Below are 11,913 nucleotides of genomic sequence, written 5' to 3'. Positions count from 1 at the left end.
GTTTTGGGAAGAAGAGAGGAAACATTATAAATGTGGCTCTCTCAGGGCAGCTGTAATTCCCCTTCTCTCGACAGCCGAGGGACCCCTTTTTGGGTTGAATTTTCCTCTCTTTCACACCAAGTGCAATATTTTCTAACCTCGTGTTTGTTTCTCGAGAAAATTCTTCAGGAACTATTTCCCTGCCTTGAGTCTCTTATGCACTTCTGTTTAAGTGAACACAGCTAAAACAAGAGCCTTTGAACTGAACTTGCAATTTCAGGCAGATGGGCCAAATGGACATATGAAGCTTTTTTGGGCTGTCACCTTTCTAGTTTCTAGCATTTTGTTTGTTTCTAGGGAAAGTTTTTCCCAGTAATAATTCCCTGCCTTGTAAAGGAAAACAACAGTACTTACTTGAAAGCTTCAAGCTGAAATGTTGATCAATAATTGACTTGGAACTCTAAAATTAAGGTAAACCAAAGAATCATCTTCATCCTTGGACATATGATTTATGAAGCTGAGTAATTGTCTCACATTTACTTGCAGAGAGAGGGAAAGAAACTGAAATCGGTAGAGAGTTTTCAAGAAAGAAAGTTCCATTGTAGGAGAAGAATGAAAATTCTTATTATTATACAAGACAAGAAAGAATAAACCACTTCAAAGGTCCTATGATTTATGAATGATCTACTTCTTGAGCTATGATGATAAAGAATGCTTCTGCACTGCGGTACCCACACTAGTTATCCCTAATAACTATTTTCTTTCTGCTGTCTGTTGGAACAGTGTTTTCACAAGACAACTTTGAAAAACATTCTTTTCCTCCAAATCATGCCATCTGCTATCTGAGATATCACAGATCCTAAAAGTTGTATCTCCCAAGAAAGACTACATTCAAATGTACATTCAAAAGATTGGCTGTTGTTTCTTCTTCTTTTCTTTTTTTCTTTTTACTGTGAGATGAGATCCATGTCATAGTCAGCTGACTCCAGGTTGCAACATTGGGAAGAAAGTCCAGTTGTTGCCTGGATTAGCTTCCTTCACAGCCACCTTTTCATTGGCCCACCACTCTGCACCAATGGAGGCTGTATTGTGTATTTCACCTTTAGTTTGGTCAAAATTGAACTCTTTGAATGAACCAAGAGTTACGGCTCGCTGATTTTGGTAGCATTGATCATCCTCTCCTGCTGGACTTTTTTCGGGTGCTGTGGAAGTCTTGATGTCAAAGAACTCACAAGTTTCAGCTTCTCTCGAGGATCCTTTGTTTTCGCTTTGGTACTTTGAGCTCGTTTGTTGCTCTGAAGACTCTGATTCAGTTCTAATGGATGCCATTGACTTGTTTGCAAGACAACGTGCAACATCTTCACCAGTTAACTCAAATGACACCCTATGATTTGTCACATCATTTTGACATCCACTTTCTGAGTTGGCAAGGGAAGCCACCTCAGATATTTGGTTGTCCAACAGTGAACCATCTTGCAAGGCATTCCCCAAACCATCGGGCGTCAAGGTACCAGAATCCAATCTTGAATCTTGCCTCATGCCATTCGGGGTCATGGATCCAGATCCCAATCTCGAACCCATACCCATACCATCAGGGGTCAAAGTTCCCGAACCTAACCTAGAACCTAAACCAGTACCATCTGGCGTCAAAGATCCAGAACCCATTCTTGAGATCCATTTGCGAGTTGTAAAATGTTCGAGACCCAAGAGCTTCGGAGCATCTGCCATGCGGAACTCAAGAATGGGGTGTTTATCAGGGAAAGGAGAAGATGTACCAGAGTTCGAAATTACCGATCCAGGTGATATAAGATGGGCGCCAGGGCTTCCTGGGTAGGGTTGATAAGGCTGGAAATCACAATGGGATAGTGCAAACTTCTGGTTAGTCCCAAAACTTTTATTAGTATGACTCAGAGAAGATGTCAGCAATTTAGCAAATGGCACTTCAGGAGATGAGGGTGTGGTCAGTTGCACAGACTCAGGAGGAGGAGTAAAAGGAGCAGTAGATGGTTCAGTTGGGAAGGCAGAAAAAACTGGAGGTGAGACCAACTGGGTCTCATATGCATAAGGGCCTATGGCAAAAATGGACGCAGGTCCATTTTGGGAGTAGTTATTGACTGAGAGGGCAGTTAAAGATAGTAATCCAGCCGGAGATTGAGCGTTTGATGAAGGATCGGACTGGAGGAAAGACGCAGGAGAAGACGGAGGCGCAATAAAAGGTAATACCATTGTGGTTGAAGGTGTCCGATGTTCAACAACAGGGGCAACAGTTCCTGGTACCACAGGTTCTGGAACCAGTACAGCATGACCAATACGCTTATTGTTTTTCTGCGAACCAATTCCAAAACACCAGTACAGACTCCAGCAGCAACCCCATCTTCGTTTCTGTAGTTAGATAACAGAAGAATATAAATGAGAAGATCTATAGGAAACAGATCAAAGACTCCACTCTAGCTAAAAAGATCATTTTTCAAGCCATCTGAGCAGTACTAAGAACAATTGTCCAGATATCTAAGAACTTGAGCAGTTATAGACCACCAGTGAAGTTCATATTCATCAACGATACTGTGTTAAAAAAATATTACATAACTTCCTCGCCTTTTCATGTCAGGCAATAGAGAATAAGACGGGAAGGAAGAGGGTGGGAAAAACCATCTTCATCCAATGGCCAAAAATTCAAAATCCAAACTTTTCATGTTTCTTGGCCAAATTGGTTAAAAAATAATTGTAGTGGTGTTAATATACCAAACAAAACAAACTGGTCTCAGAAAAGTTCTACATAAACAGGCTTGAAAATTTTAAAGAATATGCATAAATGAAAGCCAACTGAACGTCATCTCAATTTTCAGGATCTTAGATCTATAAAAAGAGCCCTTCTTCATTCGTGATCCTAAAACTTAATATTTCGACAGTCAATTACTCCAAGATAAGAAACGTATGGTATTGGTACCAAACTCAAGAACGGCACCTTCAGGAGTATGGAATCTACCTTAAATTAGATGCAAAATTTTATCTGTCCCCATTAAAAGACTAATCTCAGCCCGGGCCAAACTCAACCTTAAGAGGGAAATCGAATCCCAGAAGAGCAGAATTAATTGGTAAACTGTATAGAGCTACAAGATCCATTACCAGAAACAACTAATTCAAGAAATCTAGTGACAAATACATGAGATCGCTTACTAAAAAGATGGAACTTGGAAAACCACTATATTGACAATCTTAAACCTGAATGAATCTTGGTAAGTTTCGAAGCAAGCAATTGCACAGGATCGGACATATCGGTCTTGTAATTAATTACTCAACAACCTTACGTTCTCCTCCCTTTCTGTTAAGAAAACAAATGAAAAGGAAAAAGAAACTTTTCGTGTTGCTTTATCCTCAACTTTTCAGCATCCAGACTAATTAAGCGACAACTTTTTGTGAATTTTTAGCATTCAACATCCTCACCAAAAAAAAAAGAAAGGAAAAAGCAACACAATCAAAATCCAGCAATCCAAGCAGAAAAACACCAAATCAAAATCTTAGAATCGAGAAACAAAAAGGCGTAACCAACATAACTTTCTGAAATCAAAGAAAATCGCTCAGATCATCAATCTTGACGAGATTATCCACATCTAAACTCAAAACATCAGACAACAACATCGAGATCAAAGATTTCATTCTCATTCAAATTCCCGCACTCTCTTAGTCCCCAAAAACAGACTACATAACAGAAAAAGAAAAAAAAAGCCACCTACCGAAGGTGTCGGAGGCTGGACTCGAGCCTCCGCAGAGACGATCGCAGTAGCGGCCGCATTAACCGTGTCCACGCTGTTGTTCATGCTTCCCATCCCCGCTTTCTTCCAGTCCAGAGAGCTCCGCCACCGGACTTTTCAACAAGTTCGCCGTGGTCTCCGACCAATCCACGCCGCTAACTCACCGGCAAAATCAATTACTCTCTTGCGAGATTTGACAGCCAAAAAAAAGGAAAACGGAGAAGACTTTCGGATTTGATCTAGGAAATGAAAAACTCAGTCCAAGAGAGAGAGAGATTGAATTTTCTGATTTTATATATTTCCAATTTCCTATAAAATAATAACATAAAAATATAAATATAAATAAATAATATAAATCTGGAGTCTGGTTGTCTCTAAAGTCGAGTTGGGTGGCTGGTCCAGTATTTATCCTCTGATTTCCGCAATTTTTAGCAATCAATAGTACCCCTCATCTCATCAGCCTTTCATAGGATAATCTGGTGGGACCCACATTAAATTTTATAATCCTAATTTTTAATATTAATAGCAACGCCCATGATAGCTCCATAATTGCCAATTATTTCACTAACCAAAAAAAAAAAAAAAAACCTTTTTCGATTATATATTCCTCTCAATCAATAATATAAAAATTAATAATTCCAATTATTTCCCACCCTATCTCTGAAAACTCGCATTGTTCTTAATCTTGAGGAATTTGTTACTTTTACCGTACTTATTAAAAAAAACAATTTTAAACATTTTTAAATATATCGACAAAAATATAATAATCTTAAGATATTCACTATTTATCCTAAAGTGAATTAAGTGTAAATTATTTTGAAAATAGATGAGTTGTCCTTCAAAGACAGGATTTACCTTAGATTTGAAATTATTTTGAAGTGGTAACTTTTTCTTTTGCATAAAAATCCTTCAAATTCTTCTGATTAAGTTTCTTTCTGTGTGTATTAAAACCAGTTTAAAATTACGTAAGAATGAGGCAGAGGGTGTGTTTTGTAATTTTACAAATTTTTAAAGTTTGTTGCGATATTTCAGTATATCCATGATTTCTGATGGTGTTGTTCTAAAAAATGTTTCTACTTGATATAATTTACAGCACACTCTCACATCATTATTTGTTGACCCACATATGAGAATTTTATTTCTTTTCTATATTTTTTTTAATTTGAAATGGCCACCTCTTTTTAAATTACTAAATTTATAGAATCTTTCTAAGAGAAAACATTACTTTTTAATGAAATTTTATTGAACTTTTAGATGACAATCCAAATCAGAAGTTAGTAGCTTAAAAAATGTTGTGACTTGAAATTACAGAAACGCCCCGGGGGTAGAATTGGGGCCTGAGTTGGAGAAATTTACAGAATGAGCCACAAGGGGAAATAAGTGCAAAAGGGTGGGCTTTAAATGCTTGTCCCCAACAACAAGAGGAGGGGCGTTTGTGGTCTCATTTATGCGATTTGTACTCCCCGGCACGTGACCCATGTGACTGTCATTATGTGGGCCATCAGATCTCCGCCGATCTAATTTAATGTGCCTCATCATACCAATTATAGCCGTTGGATGAAGTATAACTCTCATAACCTTTTCTGGTCACGAAGCTCTGATCTTTTGATTGATAATATATGTCTTACCTAATAAGCTATATTCGGATTGGTTGGGATAAGTTTTATATTATATCTTTAGTATTGTATACGTTATTTTTTTTTCCTTATACAACGACATGTAGGGATAAAGATTCGAATTCGTAACTTATTAATCAGAAATATGTATTTTTAACTAATTGAGCTAAGTTCACATTGACGTATAAGTTGTCGCATTCCATAATAATACATCAATGAGCATAACTCTCTCTATGTAGTCAATCTAATCAAACATTAGTGGCTAAGAAAATGTTGCCCTTCCCTCAAGTTGAAAGTAGGCCAAATTCCACATTTTTTTTAAACTTAAAAGAAAAAAGACTTTATATAACTTGATTAATTAATCCAAATATTAGCAAAACGATATATTTTTTATCAGTGGTAAATTTGAATTATCATCTTTAGTTTAAATCGTGATGCGTATATTAAAAAAATTATGCACCAATAATATTTAGTTGTGTTTATAACAAAGAAAAAGAAAAGAAAATAAACTAACGAAAATTTGAATCCATTTTAAAACCCGATTCCTTTTGCATAATTGTAATACCCTAAAAAGGGTGTGCATCAATAATCAATAAATAATTTAAATGCTATTAAAACAAAAACTTAACAAAAAACTTAGTTTGGAAACTGACTCCTTATCTTCTACATTTGACTTCAATTACTTGGCTACGTAGATATTACTCAACATATAAATAAATAAAATACACATAAAAAGTTGATTTGGACACTCACAAATTTAAAACGAAAAAAGAAAAAGAAAACAAAAAAGATGGTGTTTCTAGTATAAATTAAAAACAACATGTTATGCAAATTTAATGAACAATTAATATAAAATGATGACATGTATATAGCTAAATGGTTGATGTATCTCTAATTCTTTAAGAAGTCGTAGATTTTCGAATTTTCCTGCCTTTACAAACTTTCATCCATGACCTTTTTTGTTTTATATCATATTAAATTAACACCTAACTTAAAATTTTAAGATCTTTTTTATTAGTTCAGTATATATTTAACTTTTTTTGAATACATTAATTTAATAAGATTAGAGTGGAGATTTGAACTTTTAACTTTCCTTCCTAATATATTTTTTAAATATATTTTTTAATTAGTTGAGTTAAATTAAATCCTATATTCCCCACACGCGCTGTACTAAACCGTATAGAAGAATTTATGTTAGAACTATAATAAGACCACATCAAACCTTTGAAAAAAAAAACTGTATGAAAGGATCACATTTTCCCATTAAAATATCATAACGTACGGTTTTAAAATGGAATTAGGAGATGAGGAGAGGACACGAGTAGTTCACGTGATGTGCGGATTAACGAAGAGGTGCAAGTAACGTAAATATGAGCAATTAGGAGGGTAATTTGCGTCAACGGTAGTCATTCATTTTATCAGTTGCCATTAATTAATTAAAAAATTAATAAATAAATATTATTGTTTGTTGTTACTTTTTACTCGGAAGCATAACCCTTTTTGCTTGGCCAAGTAGTGCACGTGTGCAGATCCACTTGCTTTTCTTTTATGGGTTTTCGGTCTCAAAAAATAAAAGAATAATAATAATAATAATAGAAAAAAGTGTCTTCTCTCTCTCTCTCTCTCTCTCTAGATTAAGCTTGCACGAATGGTTCTCTTCTGTTACACCCATTATATTATCCTATTGCTTTCTCCGATTACGATATCTCAACCTCTTTCTTGCCCTCATTTACTCTCTCTCTCTAGAAAAAAGTGCTTTTTCTAATGCTTTTTTTTTTGTTGACACCTAACTTTTTAACACTTGAGATGCAAATCTTACCTTTTTCTTTTTTTTCCCCTCTACTTCACTTTTTTTAACCTTTATTTTTGTGTTTGCTTATTCTTGACATTTATTTTATTAAATTTTGGGGTATTTTTAAACTTTAGTGCCTTGTACCTAGTCATTTTCTAGCCTTTCCTTTAGCAATATTAGATTCATGATAGGTAGCGCCTATTTTTATCATTTAGATGAATATTTCGGATTACAACACTTTAAACATACTTGATTCGACTTATGATTCATTCTTAGAGTCCGATCTATCAATCTGATTAATCTTAAGTTAGTGGTTAAATGTTAGAACAATTGTTCAATTACCACGACTATTGAATTAATGTTGATATTTACGGATCGTGCAAAGTGATCGAATAATGATTATTATCTTTGAACGTCTATAAAAATTAGAGTTTGCTTCTTATGCAAGTACTTGAAGTTGATTACTTGTCATGATACATACCGGTTGAATTTAAGATTGACTAGCTCGTCCAAATGCTTAAGATTCTAGCTTAAACAGAGGGCAAAGATTAAATTTTGATTCTGATTTGAAAGTTAATTCCCGTAAAATTAAGAGTATAACATGAAGGGTAGTTTCATGTATTTCCTTGAAATAATTTGAAAGATATATAATTACTTGAGATAAGCATGGATTTATTTTATCAACAGTCTTTTTTTTTTTTAATTAACCGTCTCTTTCTTGAAAGTAATATTTCAAGTAGAGTAATTCTTAAGATATATATTATATAATAAAATGCTAACAATAATCCATCACATCATAACAAAAAAGACGACAATTTGAATAGACTAGTTACTTAGAAAATTAATATATTGAAAAACAAAACAAAGAATGTACTAAGAATAACAATAACGATAGAGACAAACGGTGTAAAGAATAATTGACCGATTTGTTTTATAAAAAAATAATAAATACGGTTTATATCCAACACAATGTCAATGAGCTTAATTTTGTAAAGAAAAAAAAAGCATTTTAAAGTTATATCATTAATTATTTATGTAAAAATACATGACAAATAGTATCAAAATTAGAATACATATAAGGTATATTAAATTCTTATGAGATATATCTAAGGAAATTACGGTTTTGTACTTGTGTCTTAAAAACTAAATTTAAACTTGGTTGATCGCACCCAAAATAATTCATAAAATCATAATATTAAAACAAATAATAAGATAAATTAAGAGGAGATAATTTTACCAAAAACAAATATTTAAAATTGTTTTGAGAAAAAAAAGGTATTCCCATTTATTTTCCGAAATGGATTTGTCCATAAAGTTGAAAAAGATGATCACATATCTGCAAAAGTAGAGAATTATTAATTAATGGCTTCCTTTACCAAGGTCCACACGTGTGGCAAGTAAAAAGAATAATAATAAAAAAAAGGGGAGCTGAATGAAATGAAACCCCAGAAAAAGTAGCCTTTTTATTTTTTTTATTATTTATTTTTTTACCAGGCCAATTCATCTCCAGTGGGGCCCACAAAGAGTGTGGAACTGACCCCTCTTATGGGGTGGCTTAGTGTAGTTTTGGGCCCACATTGCAAAAGCTAAACCAGCATACCACATGTTTGAGTTATCATCTAGCTGGTGCCTCACCTATAATATTTAAAAGTGACATATAACATTTATTTATTTTTATATATATACATATTTAATTTATTAATAAATTTAATAAGTTCGGGTTTAACCAAATCGACCTACAAGATTAGTGTTTGGTACCAAAAAAGAAGTAATAGAAACTTGTTTGTAAAATCTATGTATAAGAATGTAGTGCTAAAACGAACATAGTTTAACGATAATTGATACATATCTTCAACTAAGAGGTTATGAGTTTGATCCTCCACTCACACATGTTGTACTAATAAAAAAATTAGAATGTAGTATATATGTGCGCCATTAAATCTTTAGCTTTTAATTTAAATAAATTAAAATTTTATAATATTGGAATAAAAAAGTTAAATACTATATTCATTAAAAAATAACAAGGGAGAGAGGAATATTAATATCTAACTTTTTTAATACAACTCCTGGGAAGATGAGTGATTAAATGTCGAAAATGAGCAAAATGCTTGAGTTAGACTTTGTGGGAACTAATATCTACCAATTGAGCTATACTTATTACTTAAAGCAAAAATTCAATACTCTAGTTTTATACACCAAAGTTAACATTATCCACTCAAAAATTTGTATAAATACTTTCTTTTTCTTTCAAATTTATCATCGCTCTCGTTTCAATTAATTTAAACATAATCGTTCTTTTAAAGGGTTGAAAAAGGTCATAAAGATAACAAATAAAATTACATCGCATTCTAGAGCTAAAAAGTGCCAAAAAAAGGTCAAATAATATTTTGAGCAGGAAGACAATGTAAATTAACCCAAAATCATTTGTAGATGAACACACATAGATGCATGTATAAGGCTGCATTTTCAGCTACAAACAATGGTTTGGTTTAGTGTCTTCCTTTATAGATACAATTATTTATTTTTTGATGCAATTATTTGTTTTTAACCCATTCTTTTGTCTTCCTTAAATTGTCTTCTTCTCCTTTGTATAAATAGTCAATTCAATCATTTCTCCAATCAATATCTATTCCTTCTTATAATTTATATATACTCTTCCTTCAAATATACATCAAACATTTGAAATTATTGAGTTACTTAAAATAAATTTGTAACCACACAAATGACACACTTCTGATTACTCCTAAAATATTCATATGTAAAATATTTAGCACATACAAAAATAGGACTAAAATTTTGATATTTCCATGTATGTAATTATAAGTATGAAATGTCTCCTATGTGTTGATGTGCAATTCTAATTTGCATATGTAATATGACGTGGATTCTAACATGGGATTAGTTGGCAACTTGCAAACAAAATCTTGTGCCCATATAGTGTTCGGCCATGTACACTTCAAAACTTAAGTTAGTACTTAATTCAAGCTAGTATTGAGAGTCGACCATTAATTTTAATGCAAAGAGATTGCATACCTTTGAGAATATGAGAATTCACCTTTTTATAGGAGTATTGAAAAGTGTGGCTCTGCAATTACATAACTTATCGGTCAGTTGATGTTTCATCTATAGTCAGAAGATCTTTTGCTAGCGAAATTGACATTTAGCTAATTGTCAACAGATTTCCTATCGGTCAGAATCTTCTAAAAGTATGACTTAACGATCATGCTTTCTCGTCCTCAACATATTCGAGTTGAGGCACGATTTGTATAATTAGTCTCTTTGAATAATTTTGAAATGTATACAATAAAATATTTATAAACCATTGATATTCTCGCAAGGTAGAGGGGAATAATTATAAAAAATGCGTACCTTGAATATAGGAGTTGGGAAGGTGGGGCAACATTGGCAGCCCATGTGAAGCATTTAATTTAGACTATAGTTTTCATATATATATATATATATATATATTAGATAATTTTTTAATGTGGTTTGTCACAATTAACATTTGATATGCTTGTGGACAAACACAAACACTATATCCCCAACTAGCATTCTTGATTTTGACTTTGAACTCCTAAGTTTTGGAGAAAAATAATATAATAAATATTATTATTATTGAATTGTTCATTTTGTACCTGAATTGGGCCTAGCTGCCGTTATAATATCTGAAAGGGCAAATTGGGCCCCATCTTAGCCCAATAGACCGGTCCACTTACGGGGTTGTTGGATGGCGTGGATTTTAATTTACAAATATTTTACAAAAAAAAAAAGTCATATTTTAAAATAATTGGATTAATAAATCTTTACATAATATCAATATGTTTAAAGATAAAAGTGAGATTTCCAATCTCTGATATGCGTTTTATTTTGACATATTTTAATTACTTTTTTGAGTTATTATTTTTAATTAGACTTTTATCGTGTTATATTTTGTAATTTACTTTTTTTTACAAAGAAATAATGTAAAACCACTGAATAGTAGTACACTTCAAAACTGTTTCGCGTCAATTTCCAAAAATAGAGAAAAGACAACTGTCATGCGTCCTCAACTTTAAAACGGTTGGGCCAAAGGCCCAATCCATTATATAAAACAATAATTTATTGAGAGAAATTGCTTTTTTAAAATCCAAATTAATATTAACTCTATACTTTTAGGTCTGCTTAATTAAATCTTAAACTTAATAAATAATAGATGAAATTGAAAAAAATTAAAAAATGTTGAATGGCCTTTTACAAAAAAAAAAAAAAAAGAAAGAATGGTTATATAAGCATCGTCAAAGTAAGTCCACTCGAATAAATTTCAACATCCCACTCTTGCTTCTCAACTCTCATTTTAATGGGAGAGTGCATACTTTTTTATCATACCAGCACTATCAAGCAAGCCCACCACAACTCCATAAACTATATAAAAAAAAAAAAAATTTCATTTTTATTTTTAATTTGACGAAGAAGCTTCAAATTTCAACTTTTTACATTTCCCATTTTTGTGAAACCACATTCCAAGGGAAAGAGCCATCGTTCAACGGATAAAAATTACTCTAAAGATAATAGGTTGGAATAAAGGGAACCATTCAAGATAAGTGTCAATCAGCTTAATTTTTCATTAATCACTCTGTTAGTTAACAAACGGGGGTGCGAAAATCCAAACTCATAAACTCTGGGAGAGAGACAATTACTGCTGAGTTTATTAGCTTCTCTTGGGTCAAGTAGTGATGCTAAGGAAAATAGTGACATTTTATATTCAATTCTGTCTGTATTAGTGTAAGCAACATGG

The 11,913-nt window shown here is 32.7% G+C and overlaps 1 protein-coding gene across 1 annotated transcript; it reads right to left on the bottom strand.

The window, feature by feature from the left end:
* Positions 1–557: 557 nt before the first annotated feature.
* Positions 558–4,097, bottom strand: LOC111011654 (hydroxyproline-rich glycoprotein family protein). The gene is made up of 2 exons (XM_022285506.2): positions 3,714–4,097; positions 558–2,361 (listed from the first exon to the last, which is right to left on the bottom strand). Exons 1-2 carry the CDS (start codon positions 3,804–3,806, stop codon positions 955–957), a joined length of 1,500 nt encoding a protein of 499 aa, XP_022141198.1. The 5' UTR covers positions 3,807–4,097; the 3' UTR covers positions 558–954.
* Between the last annotated feature and the right edge of the window lie 7,816 nt (positions 4,098–11,913).

The sequence above is a fragment of the Momordica charantia genome (assembly GCF_013281855.1).
Source record: "Momordica charantia cultivar OHB3-1 chromosome 10 unlocalized genomic scaffold, Mcharantia_2.0 BLBB01000010.1, whole genome shotgun sequence".
Taxonomy (NCBI): domain Eukaryota; kingdom Viridiplantae; phylum Streptophyta; class Magnoliopsida; order Cucurbitales; family Cucurbitaceae; genus Momordica; species Momordica charantia.
Note: the sequence above shows the minus strand (reverse complement) of the source record. Positions and strands in the feature narration are given on the sequence as shown.

What these genes read in the sequence shown, in the direction of transcription:
- LOC111011654 (XM_022285506.2), bottom strand. Translation starts at nt 3,806, where the DNA reads ATGGGAAGCATGAACAACAGCGTGGACACGGTTAATGCGGCCGCTACT. An exon ending in TCCAGCCTCCGACACCTTCG is followed by an intron (nt 2,362 to 3,713) that starts GTAGGTGGCTTT and finishes ATCTAACTACAG; the next exon opens with AAACGAAGATGGGGTTGCTG.